This window comes from Saccopteryx bilineata, chromosome 3 (genome assembly GCF_036850765.1).
Source record: "Saccopteryx bilineata isolate mSacBil1 chromosome 3, mSacBil1_pri_phased_curated, whole genome shotgun sequence".
Taxonomy (NCBI): Eukaryota; Metazoa; Chordata; class Mammalia; order Chiroptera; family Emballonuridae; genus Saccopteryx; species Saccopteryx bilineata.
Window position 1 is genome coordinate 36,670,950 of NC_089492.1, and position 27,185 is coordinate 36,698,134.

General features: G+C 38.5%; 1 protein-coding gene across 5 annotated transcripts in view; it reads right to left on the reverse strand.

Annotated features, from left to right (window-relative positions):
• The window catches only part of VPS13B (vacuolar protein sorting 13 homolog B), an 890,836-nt gene that overhangs the window by 846,534 nt on the left and 17,117 nt on the right, over window positions 1-27,185 (reverse strand). For all 5 annotated transcript variants that reach the window (XM_066265974.1, XM_066265971.1, XM_066265975.1 and 2 more), the window contains exon 3: window positions 21,675-21,818. In XM_066265974.1, coding sequence (XP_066122071.1) covers window positions 21,675-21,818 — 144 coding nt within the window. The remainder of the gene's footprint in view (window positions 1-21,674; window positions 21,819-27,185) is intronic.

Consider the following 27,185-nt stretch of genomic DNA (forward strand, 5'->3'; position numbering starts at 1 on the left):
TTTTAAAAAATTATTAGTAGAAAAGGATACAGTGCATACACTAAATATGAGTTTTCAAATAGTTTTAAAAAGATACAGTGAATAAAGCTTTCTTACAAACTACAAGTTTTTATTATTCAATAGAAAAAAACTAACTTTGTTTAAACAAAATTTATAATAAATCTGAAATTTCAATGTGCTTTAAAAATGAGCATTAATCACGATAATCCTAAAAATATATACTATGAGACCTGGCCAGATGGCTCAGTAGATAAAGCATTGTCCTGGCACACCGAGGTTGCAGATTCAATCCCCAGTCTGGGCATGTACCAGAAGCAATCAATGAGGACACACTAAACGGAACTAAGTGGAAAAACAAATCGAAACTTCTCTCTCTCTCTCTCTCTCTCAAAGGAAAGATTAAAAATACACACACGCACACACACACCATGAAACAAACATTACCAAATGTGTCAACCATTTTCTCAACTATGGTTAGAAAATTATGGTTGCACATACAGTATAATTAGAAAATAATCCTTTTGGCCCTGGCCAGTTGGCTCAGCAGTGGAGCGTCAGCCTGGCATGCGGGGGACCCGGGTTCGATTCCCGGCCAGGGCACATAGGAGAAGCGCCCATTTGCTTCTCCAACCCCCCCTCCTTCCTCTCTGTCTCTCTCTTCCCCTCCCGCAGTGAGGCTCCATTGGAGCAGAGATGGCCCGGGCGCTGGGGATGACTCCTTGGCCTCTGTCCCAGGCGCTAGAGTGGCTCTGGTCCCCGCAGAGCGACGCCCCGGAGGGGCAGAGCATTGCCCCCTGGTGGGCAGAGCTTCGCCCCTGGTGGGCGTGCCGGGTGGATCCCGGTCGGGCACATGCGGGAGTCTGTCTGACTGTCTCTCCCCATTTCCAGCTTCAGAAAAATACAAAAAAAAAAAATAAAATAATAATAATAATCCTTTTGATAATTGAACTTGTTTTCACTTCAATTATATTTTAATCCGATCAATTACAAATCAGCTTCCATTCAATCCTGCACCAACTAAATTAAATAAAAAATAAGGCAAAACAAGAATTATAATATTTATTATTAAAACTGTAATTACCTCCATCATTAGTTTGAGTTCATCGGTTTTTAACCAGTATGCATCACATTGAATAATTACATATTTTACTTCATTGAAAGTCTCTAATTCTAATAAAAGAAACACTGTTCTCAAATATACTAGCTAAAATGTTTTGAGATAATTTTTAATCCCAAACACATTTCAGTGATATCTTTCTTATTTAGGTTGCAATTTTTCCAAAATGTCTGGTTAGCATATTTCATGGCAAAAGAATGTTTTCTCTTCAGGACCACATAGCTATTTCTGAAAATATTGCCCTTTGCTCATGAAGCAAGCAAGAATGTCACTTCCTTAAAAAAGTTCTGAACGGAGGAAAAGGTGGCAAACACTATATGTAAATAGATCCATTACTTTCATACTAACAGATCATGGAGTCATGTATGTAGCATACTTTTCACCTTAGGCCACATAGGGCTAGTCAATTAAAATTTGAAAACCATCAACTCCCAGATTCACAATGGCATGAATAAGATTGAGGACAAAACTGAAAACAGGTGAATGAGGCTAAGTGAATAGAGCGTCAGCCTGGCATATGAATATCCCAGGTTCGATTCCCAGTCAGGGCAACAGGAGAAGCGACCATCTGCTTTTCTCCCTCTCCCTTTCCCCTTCTCTCCCTCTTCCCCTCCCACAGCCAGTGGCTTGATTGGTTTGAGCCTGGCCCCAGGAACTAAGAATAGCTCGGTTGGTCCAAGCATCAACCTCAGGAACTAAAAATAGCTCAGTACTCGAGCACTTGCCCCAGATGGGGTTGCTGGGTGGATCCCAGTGAGGGTGCAAGTGGGAGTCTGCCTCACTATCTCCCCTCCTCTCACCTTAAAATAAAAAAACAAAAGAAGGCCCTGGCTGATTGGCTCAGCAGTGGAGCGTCGGCCTGGCGTGCGGGGGACCCGGGTTCGATTCCTGGCCAGGGCACATAGGAGAAGCGCCCATTTGCTTTTCTACCCCCCCCCTCTTTCCTCTCTGTCTCTCTCTTCCCCTCCCGCAGCGAGGCTCCATTGGAGCAGAGATGGCCCGGGCGCTGGGGATGGCTCCTTGGCCTCTGCCCCAGGCGCTAGAGTGGCTCTGGTCCCGGCAGAGCGACCCCCCAGAGGGGCAGAGCATCGCCCCCTGGTGGGCAGAGCTTCGCCCCTGGTGGGCGTGCCGGTGGATCCCGGTCGGGCGCATGCGGGAGTCTGTCTGACTGTCTCTCCCCGTTTCCAGCTTCAGAAAAATACAAAAATACAAAAAAAAAAAAAAAAAAAAAGAAAAGAAAAAAACAGGTGAATGAATCATTCCAACTCCTTGTTTCAAAAAAGGTTAAAATATAAGAAAGAGTTGAGGAAGAAACTGAAAGGTGGAACTAAGAAGCAATGTACTTTATGCTCTTCAGCCTCATGGCATCAAAGTTCACAAACAAAAAAGGACTACAGCTCAACTGGCAGCCCTTGTCACCAAAGCTCCTAAAACAGAGAGTGAGGGCCTAGGAAATAAACTGCTACAAAGCTATTATAGACATTCACCTCTACTCTCTCCAGTGGCAAAAGTACACTGGCAATTGAAATATGCAATAAGGAATGTCTAAGAGTAACACTATACTTTGGAGAGTCAGAGCCAAATAAAGTCACCAAAGCAGAAGTACACACTTGGAGAACACAAGAGACAGCCAGGGAAAACACATTCCCTTGCTCTCATTATAAAAAGCAGAATCTCTGGTTCACCTCTACCCTGATGGCAATATTAATAAACTTAATTTTAGTCATTAAAAAAACACCAAGTACACTAAAGTAAAGGAGGAATTTGTATACCTCCAATATCTTCACACATCACCTTTCTCTCTCAGAGGCAGTTTCTACCCTCTCTCCCACCAAGGGTGTGGATAAGGTTTATTATGCAAGGCTGGGGAAGAAGAGAGTTGACATTCCTTAGCATTCTTTTACTTAATCTTCCCAAAGGAGGACTAGCAAAACTAACAGGCCAAAGCTGAACATTCATTAGGTTACATTTGAACAATGAGAAAGATCACTGTACTAAGTGTAAACACCTGTGTGGTAGAGCCACTCATATCACTGAGATACATGCTACTCAATAACAGGACCAGAGCCATTTTCCCCAGATGATACAATCAATAGCCGTGTGTCCTCTGGCTTCTTTTCCCACACATAATCACCTGTCTGGGATACTACCCCAGGCAGAGAACAATCAAACTATGACACCTAAGAGCAACCAACACCTTAGGGAAATTTTGTTCTTTATTATTGTGATGACATCCCTTTTCTTCATATCAGGAGGTGAACATCATACTGCTAACCTCTCCTCCTCTTCTGTTTAAACTACTAAATTAGTTAGATCCACTTTTAGATCTGGAAGGTAAAATAGGCTGAAATTAAGGAAGAAAAGAACAAAAATATATACTGAAGCATTGCAGACTAAGCTACATTCCACCATCTAATTTTTAGCATGATTTACTAGAGGAAATTAGATGCTTGAACAGAATAATAAAACTGTACTTTGTTTTCTTATATATAACTTCTCTCAGCAAGAAATATCTAACCAAAAAAAATTATGTGTGAAGCAGTTTGAGAAAAACTAAGTTGTAGAAATTGGTAAAGTACCTTATCTAGGTACTTCACTTACCTACTCGAGAAATAATACTTATAACAAGATTAAGAGCAATTTAGGTTAATGAGCAAATACATATGTCACAAAGAAACAAGAGTGACCTTTACTGAGCACATACCTGTGCCAGGCCTGAAATATTTTAAGGATGAGGCAGTTAGGGCTTAATGTTCAAAAAGGAAGTGAGAGAGCTGGGATGAACACCCAGATCTGTCTGACCAAATATCCTTTCCTGTAACCTCTAAACTTGAAAGACAGGAAAGCAGGAAGAAAGAAAAAGGGAGAGGACAGAAAGGGAGAAAAAAAGAGATAAAGCAAACAAATTTTTTTCTTTATGGCCCCTCCAACGTGTCACCCACTGTAATAATCATGTTACATTCACATCTCTTAATCCTATTAACAATGCTGTGAATGAGATACTACTCCTTATGCAAAAGTTTTCCCATTAAAGAGGAGGAAACTTAAGGTATAAAGAAATTAAGTAAATAGTTCAAAATCACACTTATTAAATGGCACAATTCTAGCCACGTTTCTCTATTGTCATCCCTATGAGAAAAGGCCAATTAAACAGTACAGTAAGTACTAAGTACATATATTCTGAGAAGTCAGGAAAATGTCTCAAAGAACATAAGGTTTTAAAAGACTGTGCTCTGAAGCAAGACAAATGGGGGTGAGAGGTTTGAACAAAGGTAGAAAGGAAGAAAGCATGCATCTTATAGAAAGGAGAGTAGTGCAATTTCAGTAAAATAGAGAGCAGTGAAATATATATTAGGCTGTAAAATGAAGCTAGCGCAAATGGTTTCTACCATGAGTATCAGTCCAAGAAATAAGCTTTATTCTACATATAGGCGAGCAAATAGAACTTAATAGTGGGAGAATAAAAAGATGAAGTACTGCACTCAGGAAAAGGAATCGTCCGGATTATGTGACAGAAAGGAAATGCAGAGATGCCAACAACTGATAGATTTAGAAATTAAATCATGAGGGAAGTAACTATGAGAATTTTTTTAAATACTAACAGCTTAAATTCAACATGTTTAAAGCAAAACTCATAAACTGTCACTGACTCTGTTCCTTTTCCCTTATCCCAATGCCCCCCTCAAATCCTCTGTCCTTTACATCCTAATTCAGACAATGACACAACCATCTTCTCAGTCTCCTAAGAAATTAAGCATGCTCTAACTTTGCATAAACGATGAGAATGAGAGAAAATTTCAGGGTAGAAAGAGAGATGTTTGACCATGAATCATATTGGATAAATACTGTTCTCTAACTTCCACACTACCCAGGAAATAATCAGCTGATTTATTTGATCTAAATTTTAAAGTAAAATAGTGGCTCCAATTTTAGATATGTGGCATTTCCGGTGAAGGTATATCGTACCAACATATATGTCCACAAGAAATTGAAAATGTACCAGCAAAGATAGAAACAGCACAGTTAGATAAAGATTGGAAATTCCAGATAGAAGTGATAGCTGAAGTTACTAGATTTCCAGTAAAAAAAAAAAAAAAAGGATTTATGCTTCTGAAAGTACAACAGACTAGATAACTAGAAACACTGTGGGGAATGTAAACCAAAAGAAAAAAATTAAGCTAGACTCAAAGCAGTGATTCAGGCTGAAGAAGAAACACAGGTATGCTCAAGGTGCAAAAGCTGTCAGATGCAGGTGAGAAATAAATACAAAATGAAACCAAGGGACTTTGATTAAATTTAGCTTTAAATCCTAGCTCTAGAAATCAAAGATCTTGCCTTTCCCCCAGATCATCAGCAACCCCCAAGGCATCAGAAGACAACAGCCCAGACTTGACTAAGGATCACAAGGTCTGGACCTCTGGCAGGCTCAAGATAACATCTTGACCTAAGTTGTTTCAGCTCCTGAGCCTTAAGGTAGAACAACTCCCTGGCTACTTTCCCAAAAAACCAAAGGGACACTAGAACAGACCTCAGAATTTTCCTCAAGACCTGAAAAAATGATTCATTACCCTCACCTTACCTTCAACCAATCAGCTCCCAGCACAATCCCAAAACCCACAGTGACCTATGATTTTGCCCTGTATAAACCTACACGCAATGGGATAGAGTTCACACTTTTTGAGCATTAGATTCCTATTCTCCTGGGTGGCGCCATTCATATTAAAACAGCGAATCTTTCTCCAATGAAATTCCCAACGTTCAGTGTTTGGCTCTGGTAGCACGGGGGGGAGGGAGGGGAGTTCTTTCTGTTTCATAACTAAAATGTTCCATATAAGGCAGGAGACCATTATAAAACGCAACACTTCATACCAGTAATGTAGTGAAACCCCCAACACTTGAAAGGAAGCTAAAAAGAGCTGCTGCCAACGGCTGCCTGGACTTACACAAAGCAGCACGGCAAGGGAGTCAGAGAAAACAAATCTCACACATAACTACTGAGACAAGTAACTCTATATCATTCGTAGCAACATGCAGGAGCCCTAACTTGCCAAAATAAGACCTGGTTCTAGACTAGAGACCAGAGTAAGTAACTGTTAAACTACTAGAAAAGAAGGGATGAGCAAAAGAAGGGCTTGAGGGAGAGAAAAGATGGTGAAATGAAGAGATAGAGACCCTCCTAATCAAAATAACTTGACTAAACACTAATCAAACAAATACAAAGATATCTAATTCCAAGATAGCCAATCAAAGGAATCAATAAAATACAGTCACAATAAAAATTAATATTCTAGGACAGCCAATGATTTGGGATTCTCAGAGAGATATGAATGAATAATATCTATATATACACATATAACATGTAAAGAAAGAAGAGTGTGCCCCTCCTATACCATTGTGCTTTATTATAGAACTATTGTAATTTAAACAAATAAACCAATGCAACAGAATGAAGCCCAGAAACAGACCCAAATATATATATGACTACTAGAAATAGGTCAGAAATGGCATTTAAATCAGTAGGGAAGAGTCCTTGGCTAATTGGCTCAGTGGTAGAGTGACAGCTAGCGTGTAGATGTCCCAGGTTCAATTCCCGGTCACGGCACACAGGGGAGTGACCATCTGCTTCTCCACCCCTCCCCACTTCTCTCCCTCTTTCTCATTCTTTCCCTCCCACAACCATGGCTTGATTGGTTCAAGTGCATTGGCCGAGGCGCTGAGGATGGCTCCATGAAGCCTCTGCATCTGGCACTAAAACTTGGATAAGTCAGTAGCTTTGTGAGCACTGAATGTGAGTGGGTTTTGGAGCCCAGTTTTCACTTGCCCGCCGGGTGCAAGCTAGGATTAAAGATGATGGCCCACCAGGTTTTGGCTCCGTTGTTTCTTTACCAACTGTCCGAATTCAATGAGAACCTGTGTTGGGCAGATAAAATATATTATGCTCACTTTGTTAAAGATGGCGCTGCCCACGTGAAGTCTGTCACCCAGGTGATAATAATGTGTGTTGGGGGTGGGCTGTGGGCAGGCAGAATCCTTGTAGCCTGCGGCTTGGTTTTAGAACTAAGCCTTTCCCACCCTTTTTGATGTGGGGTGGTACAATCCCATCATGCCCCAGATAAGTGACTTTGTATTAGAGACTTCCCTATTTTATATATTGGATTTAAGGTTTTAATTTCTACACTATAAAATGGGGGCAGAACGGAAGCTTGCTCTCTTGGTTCCTGAGATTAGCATTAGAGGAGAGAGCAGAAAGGAGAGCAGAGAAAGGCCACGTGGAGGAGGCCAGGAGAAGCAGCCAAGATGGCGGAGTGTTGAGTGAGAAGCCAGTTAGTGCAGAGTTTGTGCAGGGAGAAGGAAGGAGATGGGGAACAGAGGTGAATCAAGTCTGGTGAGCTAGAAACCTTTGATTCTAGGAAACTCGGATAAATCAGTAGCTTTGTGAGCACTGAATGTGAATGGGTTTTGGAGCCCAGTGTGTGTTTTTAATTGCCCGCTGGGTGCAAGCTAGAATTAAAGTTGATGGCCCATCAGTTCTTGGCTCGGTTGTTTCTTTACCGACTGTCCGAATTCAATGCGAACCTGCATGGGCCAGGCGGCAGTAGTAGTAGCCCTGGCCACTAGCCATACAACCTGCATGGGCCGGGCTGCTGTGATGGTAGCCGTGCCTACTGGCTTTGCAGGTACAAATAATTCAAGAAGCTTTGTATTCACTATTCATAATCATCACAAACATCCTCTAAGATATTGTCATTCTCATTTTAAAAATAAGGAACATAAAAGAGAATAAACAGCCTACCTAAAGTGAAAATTCTTTTTTTTTTGTATTTTTCTGAAGCTAGAAACGGGGAGAGACAGACAGACTCCCGCATGCACACAACTGGGACCCACCCAGCACGCCCACCAGGGGCTACGCTCTGCCCCTCCGGGGCATCACTCCCTCGCGACCAGAGCCACTCTAGCGCCTGGGGCAGAGGCCAAGGAGCCATCCCCAGCGCCCAGGCCATCTTTGCTCCAATGGAGCCTCGGCTGCAGGAGGGGAAGAGAGAGACAGAGAGGAAGGAGAGGGGGAGGGGTGGAGAAGCAGATGGGCGCTTCTCCTGTGTGCCCTGGCTGGGAATCGAACCTGGGACCTCTACATGCCAGGCCGACACTCTACCACTGAGCCAACCGGCCAGGGCCTAAAGTGAAAATTCTTGATAAATATTAGAGTTTGTTAACAAAGTGCCCAAAGAGTTCAGAAAAGTGTGAAAATAAAGAAAACCTCATTTTAAAAGAAGTTAGAAATACCTGAAGGAGAAGTTTTCATGCACCTACCACTGCTTGCAGCCTACACATAACCAACAGGAAGAAGACAGATAATTACTTTGACATGGGAGAACATTTTTCACCACTGAGGTTCATCTCCAGCTTTTTAGAGAAGAAAGGAAGATACCTCCCTGCCACATTAACAATGCACTAACCACAACTTGCAGCCAATGAGAAACAGCCACAACCTCGAACCCTTGTTCTTCTCCAATGAACTCTTGTCTGAAACAATCCTCTCCAATTTCCTCTTAAAACCTGATACAGCCCTGGCCAGATAGCTAAGGCTGGTTAGAGCACAGTCCCAAAATGAAAAGGTTGACAGTTCAATTCCCGTTAAGGGAATATACAGAAACAGATAAACGTTTCTCTCTCTCTCTCTCTCTCCCCCCCCTCCTCTGTCTAAAATCAATAATTAAAAAAAAACTAACACAAGCTAATATTTGCTTTGTCTCCTCAGACTTGCATATGGTGTACTATAGCCTCCTTTCCCTATATTGCAATTCTCTATAAACAATAAACTCATTTTGCTGGTTAAATAACTATCTTACTTCTGAAACAAACAGAAGCAAGTACTTTAAGCTATTCCTATTACTCTATCAACCTTTCATCTTCTAACAGCTCACAATCATTCGCTCCAACTTTTATTTCTTTTGAATACAAAGTTGATAGAGCTACTATGAGAAAAGCTCTAATAAAAAGCAGCTAAATAGGCCCTGACTAGATAGCTTGGTTGGTTTGTGCATTGTACCAAAGCACAGAGGTTGCTCGTTCAATGCCCGGTTAGGGCATATACAGTCCTGTCTCTTTCCTGCTCTTTTCCTTCCTCTCTCTAAAAGTCAATAAAGTAAATTAAATAAAAAAGGAGGGTAAGTAGGAATTACCCCAAAGGTTAAATCCAGAAATCAGAATTTTTAAGCAAAGACTTTTTCAAACAAAAACTGATAAAATTTGTAGCAAGATGAAATGGACTACAAAAAATATTAAGAGGATGATCTTCAAGCTAAAGTAAAATGCTGTTAAATGAAAACTTTAGTCTACATAAAGGAATGAAGCCTGACAAAAATAACAAAGTCGTTAAATACAAAGACATTTTTTGGTTGTTAATTTCTTAAAAATTGACTATTTAAAGCAAAATAGTAACAACAACGTATAATGGATTTGTAACATATATAGAACTAAGAATTAAAACACTAGTACAAATTATGGCAGAGGATAAGAAGTATACTGTTGTAAGAATACTAAAGGACATTATCCATGAAGTAGTATGCTATAATTTGAAATCAGATGATAAGTTAAACATGGATATTGTCAACTCAAAACAAAAACTAAAAAAATAAAAAGGTATAGGGAATAAAATAATAATGAAGATGAAATGTAATGACAAGATATATTTAACTACTACAAAGTGGCAGGAAAAGAAGAAATAAAAGGAACAAAAATTAGGACAAATGGAAAACAAATAAAAAGCATTATAATTAAACCTAACCATATAAAAATTACATAAAATGTAAATAATCTAAAACACTCCAAAAAATAGGCAGAAATTGTCAGACTAGTAAAACCCATCTATAATCAGGTTTTAGAAAACTTGGTTCAGATATAGACTAAGAAGAGTTTCTAAATACTACTAGATATGTAAGTTTCAAAAACTTTGGCAAAAATAAACAGGTTGAACAAAAAAATAAAATTAGCAGTATCTAATCATTAAAACAAAAATCAGAGAACCATTGCATTTTACAGATTGAAAGGAAACCTATAAAACTTGTGAACCAAACAGAAATAAAAATACTTGCCTGACCAGGTGGTGGAGCAGTGGATAGAGTGTCGCACTGGGACGCAGAGGACCCAGGTTAGTAACCCTGAGGTTGTCAGCTTGAGTGCGGACTCATCCACCTTGAGCATGGGCTCACCAGCTTAAGTGCGGGATTGCTGCCTTGAGTGTGGAATCATAGACATGACCCCAACCATGGTCACTAGCTTGAGCCTAAAGGCCATTGCATTGAAGCCTAAGGTCACTGGCTTGAGCAAGGGGTCACTCACTCTGCTGTGCACCCCTCCACCCCACCCCACCCCCGTCAAGGCACATATGAGAAAACAATCAATGAACTAAGGAGTTGCAACAAAATAAATTATGCTTCTCATCTCTCTTCCTTCCTGTCTGTCTGTCCCTATCTGTTCCTCTCTCTTTCTCTCTCTCTCTGTCTCTGTCAAAAAAAAAAAGACTAGAAGATGCCGTCTGTGCTCTTCACTATATTTAATGCCGTGATGCTTCAAGGCTATAGGAGAAAAGGGAACTTGTAACTAACTACCAGCAAGCTGCAAAGTCACAAACCAGTATTTTCTATTCTGTTCACAGTATTTAGACATATAAATATAAGAGTCCACAACACTGAACACTAAAACTAACATTGTACGAGCACTTTTATTACAACCTCATATTTTAATTAATTCATAATATTCTTAGAAAGTCCTTCATGAAACTAAGACTTCCTTACTTGTCTCATTTTAAATATGACTTTCATCTTCCTAAAATAAAAGTTATAGAAGCATAAAAATACCCCAGCTCAAAAAAGAAAAATCTTTCCAAGGATAAAACAAGTACAATAAAAATCTTTCAAAAACATATTCTTGGCAAATAAGAATTAAAACTTCCTCAGTAAGTTAAAACAATTTTTTTAATTATTTAACCAAAATCCACTTCATGCTAAGTTTAGTGTTCATGTGGCTTAAGTCTCAAGCTTATACACCAGTGATTTTCAACCTTTTCATCTCATGGCACACATAAACGAATTACTAAAATTCTACAACACACCAAAAAATGTTATACAGGGTGGGGCAAAAGTAGGTTTATAGCTCTTTATATGGAAAATAATACATTAATAAATAATAACATACAGAAATAAACTGTTTCACATACTTATCACTATAAACCTACTTTGCCCCACTGTATTTTTTGCCAATCTAACAAAAAAAAAGTCGGTATAATTTTGATTCTTTCATACCAGGTAGCTATTGTTGTGCTGGCTATTGTCACTTTTTTATTGGACAATCTAAGAAAAAAACCATCAGTGTTCCTGACTAAATAGTCAGATACTGCATGTTTTAAAAATTCTTGCAGCACACCAGTTGAAAATAGATGCTATATATAACATAGGGAAAGATTCTACAATGTAAATCAATGTATGTCTTTCTTAAAGAAACGGGTCTTTGTAACAATGTTATATTCCAACTAGCTAACTCCTCTTTCCACTGCTTCTAATGGGGAAGCTGTAGACACAGGTAGAAGTTCAGGAAACAATGATTTCTTCTGTTCTCAAACTTTCAAAGCACATAATACAATTTGAACCAAATTTATCTTCGCATTCATCTATCCAAAAGTTATCTGTTTGTAATTTAGGTTTTTTATTTCCTTTCCAATGTTTTTAAATCAGTTATTTCAGTTCAAAAAAAATAACCTACATCTAAAACAAAATATTTTGCCCTGGTTTTCAAATTTTCTATGCTAAAATTAAATTCATAAACCACTAAAGATATATCAATTTTTCCTTAAAACATTCACAAGGAGAGAAAAGTAGTCTCTCATTAGTCACTATATCATCAGTATTCAGTACAGCATTCAATAAAGATTTGTTGAATGAATGAACTTTTCCTTCAAGTAAAGAAAATTAAGTACTAAAATGATCATTTAATACATGGTTTGCCCCCATTATACTAACTATAATGAGCTTGACAGACAAGTCTTTATCTAAAAAAAAATTCTAAAAAAGAATCTAAATTAACAGCACACTATCCCATCCACATTTCCTCCAGAATCGGTGCCCAGGTCTCCACGCCCACAGCCATGACTTAGTTCTGTCTAGTCCCCATCATTCTCCTCCTAGAAGACCACAAAGTGAACCTAACTACTCATTATTATCTGAAATAATGTTCTCCAATCTATTCCTCCATTCTGAAAAATCTGTCAACTTACTAAATTCAATCAAGTTGCTTACTAGCTTAAAATAATTCAATGACTCTCTATACCAGTGGTCCTCAAATGTTTTTTATCTAAGGACCTTTTACCTTCTTAAAAATTACTGAGAGCCCCACAAACCTTATCTGTATATGGATTATATCTACCCATATTTATCACACGAGAAGTAAAAAAGAAGAAAATGTTAAAATACAGGTTTTATATATATTATTTTATAATTATTTTTAAATAACTCCATCACATGTTATATTATAAATTATAAAATCAAGTTTATATGCTTTATGAAAAATAGCTGTATTTTCCAAACTAAAAGAGAATTACTAAAAAGAATAAAATTATTTTAAAATTTTAAAAAATTGGCCTAATAGAAAATAGTTGGATTTTCAAATCTGCTTCTGCCTTCAATCTGTTATGATAGCACACATCAAGTATCCTCTGGAAAATTCTACTCCACTCTCAATAATCAATGATAATGAAATGAAGTAAATCCTGTCTTAGTATTATTATAAAAACAGTTTTAACTTTATGTATACCCTGAAAACACCTGGGAATCCCTAGGGGTCTTCAGATCACACTTGGAGAACCACTGGATAACAGTAAATTTTAAACCCTCTTATATGTTACACAAAAGTTCATGATCTGAGAGATTCACTGAAATAGATAGAAAACAGATTTGAGAAAATTGCCCACAATGAAGCCCCAAGAGATAAAAAAGATTTTAAAAAACATGAAAGGTTAGGATGCAAAGGACAGACCGAAAAGTTCTAAACGTGAGAATGGAGTTCCAGAAGACAAAAACAATAAAATATGACTACATTAATATTCAAATAATAAGGAGGGATTTCACAGGCATAATCAAAACCAATCCATAGATATAGGAAACAATAAATCCCCAGGAGTTATTCATTTCAGAGGTGCTGCTGTAAAACTGAAGAATACCAAAGACCAAAAAAAATCTTAAATACAACTAGAAAATATATATACATTTTACAATAAAATGACAACACCACTAACTAAAAGGCAAAAACCTCAGTTGCAAGAACAGAACCATTTCAACAGTGAAATAACATTTTCAAAGTATTGAGAGAAAATAACTGCCAATCTGATACGAACAAATAAATTATCGTTGAAAACTGAGAATGAAAGACACTAAATCAGCTATAAAAACCTCCCAACAATCACAAGTCCAAGACCCAATGGCTTCACCAGTAAATTCTACCAAACATTCAATTAAGAATATCAATCCTTCTCAACTACTCCCCCCCACACAAAATAAAGAGGAGGGAACACTTCTAAAAGCATTTTACAAGGCCAGCATTACCTGATACCAAAACCAGATAAGGACGCAAGAAAATAAAGTTATAGGCCAATATAACTGAAGAATACAGATGAAAAATATTCAACAAAATATCAGCAAACCAAATTCCACAATACATTAAAATAGTGATTTTCAACCGCCTGAACAGGCAGCATGATAGAGTGTCAGCCTGGGACACTGAGGACCCATGTTCAAAACCCCAAGGTCACCACCTTGAGTGTAGGCTCATCCAGCTCGAGCAGTGGGCTCACCAGATTGAGAATGGAGTTGCTGACTTGAGCATGGAATCATGGACATGACCCCATGTTCGTTGGCTTGAAGCCCAAGGTCGCTGGATTAAACCCAAGGTCACTGGCTTGAGCAAAGGATCACTGGCTCAACTGGAGTCCCCTGGTCAAGGCGCATATGAGAAAGTAATCAATGAACAACTAAGGTGCCTCAACTATAAGCTGATGCTTCTCATCTCACTCCCTTCCTGTCTGTCTGTCCCTGTCTATCCCTCTCTCTCTCTCTCTAAAAAAACAAAATTCTGCAGCACAACAAAAAATATATTTTTTGCCAATCTGACAAAACAGTATATATATTTTCTTCTTTTCTAAGTGAGAGGAGGGGAGATAGAGAGACAGACTCCCACATGCACCCTAACTGGGATCCACTCGGCAACCCCCACTTGAGGGCGATGCTCTGCCCATATGGGGCCATTTTCACAACTGAGCTATTTTTAGCACTTGACACTGGGGCTCATGAAGCCAACCTCAACGCCCTGACCAGTGCACTCAAATCAATCAAACTATGGCTGTAGAAGAGAGAGAAGGGAAGAAAGAGGGTTAGAGAAACAGGTGGTCACTTTTCCTGTGTGCCCTGATAGGCAATCAAACCTTGGACATTCAAACACCGCTCTACCACTGAACCAACCAGTCAGGCCAAAAATAGGTATAATTCTGATTCATCCACACCAAACAGCTATTGTTTTGTTGGCTGCTAACATTTTTATTTGACAAAAGGGAAAAGAGGTCAGTGCCCTTGACTACATAGCCAGGTATTGCATGTTTTAAAAATTCTTGCAGAACACCAGTTTAAAATCATTGCATTAAAAGGATTATACCCCATACCAAGCAGTATTTATTCCAGGGATACAGGATGGTTCAACATACACAAATTAATTAATGTGATACAACACATTAACAAAATTAAGACTATATAATCAATACAATAAATACAGAAGCAATGACAAAATTCGCCCATTTATGATAACAACTCTCAGCAAAGTGGTTACAAAGGGAATGTATGTCCACATAATAAAGACTATATATGATAAGGCCACAGCTAACATTATACACAAGAGTGAAAAGCTGAAAGCTTTTCTTCTAAGATCAGGAACAAGACTGCTAACTCTAACCACTTAAACTCAGCATAGTACTAGACTAGAAGTCCTAACCAAAGCATCCATATTGAAAAGGAAAAACTAAAATTATCTTTGCTTACAAATAACATTATCTTACATACAAATAACCCTAAAGACTCCTACCAATAAAAAAACTATTAGAAAAACTAATTCAGTAACGTTATAGGATACAAAACCAATATACAAAAATCAGTTGCATTCCTATACACTAATAACAAGTTACCAGAAAAAGAAATTAAGAAAGCTTTCTCATTTACAACAGCATCAAAAACAATAAAACAGGAATAAATTTAACCAAGGAGGTGAAAGAACTCTACACTGAAAACTATTAAGACAATGATGAAAAAAATAGATGAAGACACAGAGAAATGGAAAAAGATCTTGTATTCTTGCATTAAAAGAATTAATATTGTTAGAATGTCTGTACTAAGGAAAGTTATCTTACAGATTCAATGTAAAACCTATTATAATTCCAATGGCATTTTTCATGTAAATAGATAGAATTCTAAAACTCGTATAAAATCACAAAAGATCTTGAATAGCAAAGCAATCTTGAGAAAGAAGAACAAAGCTGGACTTTCACACTACCTGACTTCAAATTATATTATAGAGCCATGATCATCAAAACAGCATGGTACTGGCAAAAAAACACACATACAGACCAATGGAATAGAACTGAGAGCCCAGAAATAAAACCACATATAAGTGCAGTAATTATCTTCGACAAAGGAGCTAAAAACACACAATGAAGAAAAGAAACACTCTTCAATAAATGATGCTGGGAAAACTGGAAAGCCACATGCAAAAGAATGAAACTTGACCACAGTTTGTCCCCCTACACAAAAATCAATTCAAAATGAATCAAAGACCTAATGTAAGATCTGAAACAATAAATTACATAGATGAAAGCATAATTAATAAACTCATGGACCTTTGCCGTGTAGAAAAATTTATGAATTTGAGCCCAAAAGCAAGAGAAGTGAAGGCAAAAATAAATGAATGGGACTATATCAAACAAAAAAGCTTCTGCACAGCAAAAGAAACTGACAACAAAACAAATAGGCAGCCAACTAAAATGAGATATTTGCAAACAACAGCTCCAATAATGGGTTAATATCCAATATATATAAAGAACCCACAAAGCTCAGCAACAAACAAGCAAACAATCCAACTGAAAAATGGGGAGAGGACCTGAACAGACACTTCTCCCAAGAGGACATGCAAATGGCCAACAGATATATGAAAAGATGCTCATCTTCACTAGCTATTCGAGAAATGCAAATCAAAACTACAATGAGATACTACCTCGCACCTGTTACATTGACTATTATCAACAAGACAGGTAATAGCAAATGTTGGAGAGGCTGTGGAGAAAAAGGAAGCCTTATTCACTGCTGGTGGGAATGCAAATTAGTACAACCATTATGGGAGGAAGTATGGTGGTTCCTCAAAAAATTAAGAATAGAACTACCATATGATCCAGCAATCCCTCTACTGGGTATCTGCCCCCAACACTTCAAAACATTAGTATGTAAAGACACATGCACCCCCAGTTCATTGCATTATTCAGTGGACAAGACATGGAAACAACCAAAGTGTCCCTAGATAGAGGATTGAATAAAGAGAAGTGGTACATATATACAATGGAATACTACTCAGCCATAAGAAATGATGACATAGTGACATTTACAACAACATGGATGAACCTTCAGAACAGTATACTGAGTGAAACAAGTAAATCAGAAAAAGCTGAGAACTATATGATTTCACACATAGGTGGGATATAAAACTGAGACTCACAGACACAGATAAAGTGAACTGGTACCAGGGGAAAGGCAAAGGAGAGTGGGGGAAGGGGATGAGGGATGAGGGATGAGGGATGAGGGATGGGGTTGGGTGAAGGGTATAAAAAGGGACAAATGTAAGGTGACAAAAAATGATTTGAGTTTGGGTGATGGGTATACAACATAATCAACAGTTCAAATGCTATAGAAATGTTTACCTGAAATCTATGTACTATTATTGATCAATGTCATCCTGTTAAAGTTAATTTTCTAAATAAAATAAAACAAAAAAGAAAAGAAAAAAAACGGTTCACAAGTAAAAAAATCTGTAGGATCTAAAGGAGGTTATGAAGTGACAACAGATGTCTCTCAGAGTTGATAGCAAAAAGTTAATAAATATTTTGAGTGATCAATATACTGAAAATAATTCAGAGTAAACAAGGTGACCTTTTAGTTCACCTAACACAACTTGGTCAACTTCTCATCGAGAAAACTCTCTATAATTATAATGATTACAAAAACATATTAAGAGCCCTGGCCTGTTGGCTCAGGGGTAGAGTGTCAGCCTAGTGTACGGATGCCTCGGGTTCAGTTCCCGACCAGGGCACATAAAGGAAGTACCCATCTGCTTCTCCACCCCTCCCCTTCTCGCTTCTCTCTCTCTCTCTCTCTCTCTCTCTCTCTCTCTCTCTCTCTCCTCCTCCTCCTCCTCCTCCTCCTCCTCCCTTCCCACAGCCATGGCTCCATTGTAGTGAGTTGGCCCCAGACTCTGAGGACAGCTTCATGGCCTCTGACTCAGGTGCTAAAAAATGGCTCTGGGTGCAACTGAGCAAGTGCCCCAGATGGGCAGAGCATCGCCCCCTAGTGGGCTTGCCAGGTGGATCCCAGTTGGGGCACATGCAAGAGTCTGTCACTGCCTTACTTTCACTGACTACAAAAACATATATATATATATATTAAGGCAGTTTATTACAACTATTATCACTAGTAACACTCAAATCATTATATTACTGTATTTTGAGGAGAAAATTATATAATAATCTTAGTGATACTACTGAAGCGCATTGAAGAGTAGGATAACCACTAATGTTGGCAGAATTAAGTTAATTACAAATTAGACATGCCTTCCTATAACTCTAAAAGATCTCTTTATTTAACCTACCATCCCACACTAATTTTATTTAGAAAATAAGTCTTTTATTGTGATTCTACGATATAACTTGAAACAATTTAAATTTTCCAGTTCTACTAATACATGTATAATTTTTAACTTAAATTCCTACTTTACTAATCAAAACTTAATATAGGAAAATAACCTGTTTAGGAACGTGTTTCATCTATTATGTTTTTCCTGAAAAATTAATTCCAATCACTAGCAGAAAACCAAGTACTACTCTGCAGGTGTGCACTGCTAAACAGTTTGTCCAAATGTCAGCCGCAATTCTCACAAATCTTTTCTACCTCAATATTTTAAACATCTGTAAAAAATACTTGGTGAGAGTGGTTTACAATCATGACACTTTGACCTTTTGATATACACACACCACAAAATTCAAGTCTCAAATACCATGCAAACAGGAAACCTGATCATTCCTGCAGTAGCCATGTGCATGGTCCAATATCAAATATTAGTTCTAGGTGGCACTAAGTCATGTGTTATAAGTCTTTTTCTGCAGCCTCTATAATTAGTTGTAATTTGCCTTTGCTAAAATGTGTTTCTTATAGGACATCTGGCCTTGAAACTTCTACCTACACATTGAAAAAATACTTAGTGTCTGGATTATTTTTCCCTCATAATGTGAAGTAGGACATGGGTGGCATAAACAAGTCCAGAAGTTTTTTTAAAAAACTGAATTCCAGCCCTGGCAGGTTGGCTCAGTGGTAGAGCATCGGCCTGGCATGTGGAAGTCCCGGGTTCGATTCCCGGCCAGGGCACACAGGAGAGGCACCCATCTGCTTCTCTACCCCTCCCCCTCTCCTTCCTCTCTGTCTCTCTCTTCTCCTCCCGCAGCCAAGGCTCCATTGGAGCAAAAGACGGCCTGGGCACTGGGGATGGCTCCTTGGTCTCTGCCCCAGGCGCTAGAGTGGCTATGGTTGTGACAGAGCGACGCCCCGGATGGGCAGAGTATCGCCCCCTGGTGGGTGTGCCAGGTGGATCCCGGTCGGGCGCATGCGGGAGTCTGTCTGACTGCCTCCCTGTTTCCAGCTTCAGAAAAATACAAAAACAAAACAAAACAAAACAAAAAAACTGAATTCCAAGGACAGATGATGATTAAACATTATCAAATATAAAATGTAAAATAAAACTTTGTTGCAATGTAACTATCTACAGATTTTTTAATTCAATCTCCCAAATATTTAAAGTTGACAAAATAAATTTTCATGGGAATATATACACTGGTTTACTTCAGGAATTACATCAGTTAAGTTAAACTGAATAATACAGTTTGAATCAGATTTCAAAAAAAGAAAAATTATTTCAGCCCAGTCACTTGATATGACACTAAAAGTATCTACTTAAATTAGGAAATAATTTTATTTATATACTTATATATTTTTTTAATGAGACAGACAGACATAGGGACAGACAGGAAGGGAGAGAGATGAGAAGCATCAACTCATAGTTGTGGGACCTTAGTTGCTCATTGATTGCTTTCTCATATGTGCACTGACGCGGGGGGCGGGGGATGGCTCCAGCAGAGCTAGCAATCCCTCACTCAACCTAGTGACCTCGGGCTTCAAGCCAGCGACCATGGGGTCAGGCCTATGATTCCATGCTCAAGTTGGCAATTCCACGCTCAAACTGGTGAGCCCACACTCAAGCTAGAGACCTCAGGGTTTTGAACCTGGATCCTCAGCATCCCTGGCCAATGCTCTATCCACTGCACCACCACCTGGTCAGGCAAAATTAGGAAATGATTTTTAAAATTAATGAATAACCTTAACTAATTTCACAGAGATTTAAGTTTTATTTAGGATACACTAAGGTTCTTACGAAAACATTTCAATTTACTAATTCTCTTCAATTCATTTGGTTTCAGAAAGCTTTCCCTGAAGCTGAAAGTTAAATGTTAGTTAATGAAAAAGTAATAAAAATGAATACAGAGACACTACATTTCTGCAAGATGAAAGTGAAAAAATGTACTGCAATTATGATGTTGTCCAGACCTATATGCTTCCTAGATTAGAAAATTTTGGGTAGAAACGTCTTAAAATTAATACTACACATTTATTTGTAAAAAAAACTAAAAAGAAATGTATGATGGGTCAGAGAATAAGTAAGTCATAAAAGAATCAGTTTCTGATTTCAAAACTTCAAAAACAACAATGAACTTTGGCATATAAAAGCAAATTCAATATTTTTTTATCTTGCCAAAAATTAGTTAAGATTTTCACCTCACTTAGAAATGTCATATAGATAAAATATGCAGTAATTCTGCAAAAATTAAAAAATCTTCACCTAAGAATGAACATAATCAGGCCCCACTTCTAGAGGATAGAGGTAATAAGCAATCTATATGATCCCTATTAGGGCTACAATCAGATTAAGTAAAACAGTGGTAGTCAACCTGGTCCCTACCGTCCACTAGTGGGCATTCCAGCTTTCATGGTGGGCGGTAGTGGAGCAAACAAAGTATAAATAAAAAGATAGATTTAACTATAGTAAGTTGTTTTATAAAGATTTATTCTGCCAAATTTAGTGAAAATCTGACATAAAGTACTTGGTAAGTAATTACTATTATATGCTTTAACTTGCTGTAACTCTGCTTTATAAATTTTGTAAAGTGGCCCTGGCCAGTTGGCTCAGTGGTAGAGCGTCGGCCTGGCGTGCAGGAGTCCCGGGTTCGATTCCCGGCCAGGGCACACAGGAGAGGCACCCATCTGCTTCTCCACCCCTCCCCCTCTCCTTCCTCTCTGTCTCTCTCTTCCCCTCCCACAGCCAAGGCTCCATTGGAACAAAGATGGCCCGGGCACTTAGGATGGCTCTGTGGCCTCTGCCTCAGGTGCTAGAATGGCTCTGGATGCAACAGAGCAACGCCCCGGAGGGGCAGAGCATCGCCCCCTGGTGGGTGTGCCGGGTGGATCCCGGTCGGGCACATGCGGGAGTCTGTCTGACTGCCTCCCTGTTTCTAGCTTTGGAAAAATGCAAAAAAATAAAATAAAATAAAATAAATTTTGTAAAGTAAAGTTACTTCCCTACTTTATAAATCACCATTACTGTGGAATCGGTGGGGGTTAGAAAATTTTACTACTAACAGAGATACAAAAGTGGGAGGTAGGTGTATTAGGTTGACTACCCCTGAAGTAAAAGTATATGAAAATATCCCATGAGAGTATGGACCACCGTGTGGCGATTGCTGGGAGGGGCGGGGAGGGGGCCAGAGGAGGGTAGTAAAGGATAAATGGTGACAGAGGGAATCTTGACTTGGGGTGGTGAACACTGAACATACACTACAATGTACAGATGCTGTGTTGTAGAATTGTGTACCTGAAACCTGTATAATTTTATTAACAAGTGTTACACCAATAAATTCAGTAAAAAGAAAAAATTAATATATAAATACAATCAAAAAAGAAAACATCCCTGAGGATATTTTACCCAAATTTAAGAACACCCTTTTACAATTACTTATGCTACTTTAACAAGCATATAAAAAATAGTATGTACATAAGCTAACATTTATTTATGTAAAAGTTAACATATCCCAAAAGTTAAATTATCAAACACTAATAACTATAAAATTGGTTAATATAAGCAAACAATAACCTCATACCTGCATGCCATCTTTAAGTTTCAAAATGCATTCCATTGTGTTGATGGTAATTACTACTGGTTCTGAACCCAGTTTTGTCCATGGTACATGGATCCTCAATTCGTGAATGTGTCCACTTAAAAAAGTGAATGGTAATTTCAATTCCTTAAAAAACAAAATATTAAATGAAAGTCAGTAAGTGCTTAATATATTTTCATTCCAATATTCAAATTACTTTCTTAAAATTAAAATAAAATTTTCCACAAAAATAGTTTGGGAATTACTGTTAATCAAAAATAGCACTTAGTAAACTATAAAAACCAATCAGGTAAGCTACATTTAACAAACCTCTAACCTGTCTAGGCCTGAGTTTCTTACTCTGTTGAATGGAAATAAGAGATAATACCTAGTACATGACACAGGCTCACGTATGGTAATGGTGGTGATGGTAGTATTCACCCTAGTAGAAAGCTGCATTCTTTGAGATAGCAGCAATGGTATATTCTTTAAAATCTCTACCCAAAAGTATGTCCCCAAATGTGTTATAAACTACAAGTAGCATAGCATTAAAGGGTAAATTGAAAGGGGGGTTGAAATAGAGATAGGAGAATGAATGACCTAACAAAATAAAAACTGACCAATTTAAAAAAAACTCATTGAGCTTTACCTAATTAAAGATTGTAACTGGATACTATTTAGTCATAAATTTCAATTGTCTTCTGGTTGGTTTTCACTGTTATTGGAAAGATGGTTAAAAATGAAAACAACTGTCACTCAATCACTTAATACTAATTTGTTTTACTTCCCAATAAAATTTTTGTTAAAAATCAACAAAGGAAGAAAAAAAAACTGCATTTAGATTTATTTCAACCACATTTTCACAGTTATTGTAACTCTATTTGTAAAAGTTAAGATAAATATTACACTTATTCATTCATCTAACAATTGCCCACCTACTTGGTTTAGCAGAATAGTAGCAACACAGCTATATATACATATATATATAGGTAGTATGGTAAAGTGGTTAAGACCAGTAACAACTGTGGAGCAAGCACACATGGATTTAAATTTTACTCTGCTATTTATTTTTCTTTTGTTATTTTTTAAAGACTTTATTTATTCCATTTTTCTTTTCAGAGAGAGAGAGAGAGAGAGGGAAAGAGGGAGGGGGGAAAGGGAGAAAGAGAGAGAGAGAACAGGGAGGAGCAGGTAGCATCAACTCCCATATGTGCCTTGACCAAGAAAGCCCAGGGTTTTGAACCGGCGACCTCAGTGTTTCAGGTCGACGCTTTATCCCATTGCACCACCACAGGTCAGGCTACTCTGCTATTTAATTAGCCAATGACAGTGGGCAATTTGTTTAATGCATTTGTTCCTGTTTCTTTACCTGTAAAATATGGATAAAAACAGTATCTTTGAGTATTAAACTAATTAATTTGTATAGAGTAATTAGAAAACTCTCTTCCTCAAAGAACAATCATTAAGATGTTAACTATTATTATTATTACAAATGTGGGGACCTAATGTATGTTTTCATAGCTTTTTTAAAGGGCAGAATACTAAAAACCTATTTCTACTATTCTAATCGTCACAATTTTTAAATGTCTTATTACATTAATTTTAAAGATGCAACGATTTCAAGCATAACTCAACTGGTACAGATTATATTTTGTTCTGTATCCATAACAAAAACCATTTTTACTGAGTATTTATTCTGTATCAGGCACTGTTCTAAGAATAAGTACTGCATGCAACTATTTAACTTATAAGAACCCCAAAAAGTAAATACAATTATACAATTTACATAAGTGAAGAATAAGAGCACTGAAAGGTTAAGGAACTTCCCTGATTCACCTAGGATAGCTATGACAAAAACTGGAAAATATGTCAAACCCTTGCTCTTAACCACAAGTGTACTGCATCTATACTTCCATTTTGAGCACTGAATGCCTTTTCAAAAACACCTATCTAGACTATAACTCAATCACATTTCCATCTCTACCACTCCCTGATTTGTATAGCAATGATACATTTGTGAAATGGCTACCAAAACTGCAGTCAGCAGGCCAAAATGAATTTTCTCAGGGAAAAGTTAAAAGACATCTGAATCAAAATGAAGACATTAGCATCATCAGAATGCAATAATCAACTGAACTAACTAGACAAACACTAACAAAAGAAGCAGCATTCTATATTAGAACATGGAATTTTGAACACATTGCCCATGTCAGAAATTCAATTGAAGTGCTATATAGTACATTAATCATCTGACTATAAGGATCATACTATTTCCTCATCACAGACTTATAGCGATAAATAAATGAGAACACATATACACTTTGTAAAAAACAAAACACAAATATTGATTGTTATAATAGAGGATCATTGCCAAGATAATCACAATAAAATAATTTTATTTTCTTTTTTTCTCAAAATATATCCTACAACTTAAAAATATTTTATTCATTTGTAACTATTTAGAAATACACTGAGAAAAATACATCCCTAAAACCTGAACTATGACTGTGCAAAAGGCATTAGTAGCAAAGAATTTAAGAAAAAAGTTAAATAGCTTTCAAAAATCTAATTCTAGGTAAGCTTTTACAAAACATTCTAACACAAAATAAAGGGACACTTTTTTTTATGCAAGACAGAAACAGGCAGAAAGGGAGAAAAATGAGAAGCATCAACTCATAGTTGCAGCACTTTTTAAGTTATACACTGATTGCTTCTCATACGTGCCTTGACAGAGGCGGGGGTTGGAGTGGGGGTGGGGTTCCAGCCAAGTCAGTGACCCCTTGTGAAGCCAGCAACCTTGGGCTTCAAGCCAGCAACCTTTGGGCTCAAGCCAATGACTGTGAGATCATGTCTATGGTCCCACACTTGAGCCAGCGACCCGCACTTGTACTGATGAGACTGCACTCAAGCCGGTGACCTCAGGATTTCTAACATGGGTACTCAGCATCCCAGGTCCATGCTCTATCCACTGAGCCAGCACCGTCAGGCAAGGGATACTTTTAAAATGAGCATGACAGACAACAAAAGCAAAAATAGGCAAATAAGACTATAGCAAACCATGCCCTGGCCGGTTGGCTCAGCGGTAGAGCATCGGCCTAGTGTGCGGAGGACCCGGGTTCGATTCCTGGCCAGGGCACACAGGAGAAGCGCCCATTTGCTTCTCCACCCCTCTGCCGCACTTTCCTCTCTGTCTCTCTCTTCCCTTCCCACAGCCAAGGCTCCATTGGAGCAAAGATGGCCCGGGCGCTGGGGATGGCTCTGTGGCCTCTGCCTCAGGCGCTAGAGTGGCTCTGGTCGCAACATGGCAACGCCCAGGATGGGCAGAGCATCGCCCCCTGGTGGGTAGAGCGTGGTGGGCGTGCCGGGTAGATCCCGGTCGGGCGCATGCGGGAGTCTGTCTGACTGTCTCTCCCTGTTTCCAGCTTCAAAAAATGAAAAAAAAAAAAAAAAAAAAGAAGACTATAGCAAACCTAAAAACTTATGTACAGCAAAAAAAAAAAAAAAGGAAAAATAAAAATGAAAAGGTAACCTACAGAATTGAAAACGATATTTTTAAATTATTTATCTGATGAGGTGTGGATATCTACAATATAAAAGAATTAGTAAAACTCAAAAACAAAAACAAAATTCCAATTTTAAAATGGATAAGACTTGAATAGACATTTCACAAAAGAACATATACAAATGGAAAAACCATGTATGAAAAGATGTTCAACATCATTAATCACCAAGGAAATTCAAAACCACAATGACATGTCATCTCTTAATAGTTAGAATCACCACCATCAAAAATTAGTTACAAGTGTTGACAGGGATGTCAAGAAATTAGGACTCTTATGCACTATTGGTTAAGAAAATGTAAAATGATGCAAATGTTATAGAATGGAGGACAGCCTCAAAAAATTAAAAACATAATTATGTGATACAACAATCTCAGTTCTGGGAATATACCTAAAAGAACTAAAAGCAGGATCTCAAAAAGATATTTCCATATTAACTTCAGCTTCATTCACAACAGTCAAGCAGCAGAAGCAACTGAATGTCCATCAAAAGATAAATGAATTAAGATGTGGTAATGATACAAAATCAAAATATTATTCAGACTTCAAAAGGAAATTCTATCATATGGTACAACATGGATAAACACTGAAGACATTATGCTAAGTGAAACAGGTCAGTCACAAAAAGACAGTATTATATCATTTCACTTATATGAAAAATCTGAAGTAGCCAAATTCTCAGAAACAAAAAACAGAATGGGCCCTGGCCGGTTGGCTCAGTGGTAGAGCGTCGGCCTAGCGTGCGGAGGACCCGGGTTCAATTCCCGGCCAGGGCACACAGGAGAAGCACCCATTTGCTTCTCCACCCCTCCGCTGCACTTTCCTCTCTGTCTCTCTCTTCCCCTCCCGCAGCCCAGGCTCCATTGGAGCAAAGATGGCCCGGGCGCTGGGGATGGCTCTGTGGCCTCTGCCTCAGGCACTAGAGTGGCTATGGTCACAACATGGCGACGCCCAGGATGGGCAGAGCATCGCCCCATGGTGGGCCTGCCAGGTGGATCCTGGTCGGGCGCATGCGGGAGTCTGTCTGACTGTCTCTCCCTGTTTCCAGCTTCAGAAAAATGAAAAAAAAAAAAAAAAAAAAAAAACCCAGAATGGTGGTTGTTAGGGACTGGAGGAATAGGGAGAAAAGGAGTTGTCAAATGGCTACAGAGTTTAGGTTTGAGAGATGAAAAGTTTTAGAGATCTGTTGAGCAACAATGTGTACATATATCATTAATGCTACTGTACACTTAAAAATGGTTAAGAGACCCTGGCCAGTTGGCTCAGTGGTAGAGCGTCGGCCTGGCGTGCAGAAGTCCTGGGTTCGATTCCCGGCCAGGGCACACAGAAGAGGCGCCCATCTGCTTCTCCACCCCTCCCCCTCTCCTTCCTCTCTGTCTCTCTCTTCCCCTCCCGCAGCCGAGGCTCCATTGGAGCAAAGATGGCCCGGGCGCTGGTGATGGCTCCATGGCCTCTGCCCCAGGCGCTAGAGTGGCTCTGGTCTCGACAGAGCAACGCCCCGAGGGGCAGAGCATCCGCCCCCTGGTGGGCGTGCCAGGTGGATCCTGGTCGGGCGCATGCGGGAGTCTGTCTGACTGACTCTCCACATTTCCAGCTTCAGAAGAAAAAAAAAATGGTTAAGAAAGTAAATTGCTATGTGGTTTTTACCACCAAAAGAAAAAAAGATATAAATTAACTTGAAGAATTTGGAATTAAGAGCTTGGCAAATCCTTACCCCCAAAAGCAATGACAAAACTGGACAAAATTGTCAAAACCACCAAAATCTCAGGCAATAAGGAGGTCACAATATTAACTGATACAAGCAACAAAACAGCAGAACAGCCAGAAAATTAACTAGAGATCCAGAGAACAAGACAGCCAAAAATGGCCTTGCTATTAATTCACATTGTCCCAAGTAATTCCAGGCTTACTTAGAAGACAATAGAGAGGGCCCAAACAAGCTATTCATTCATTG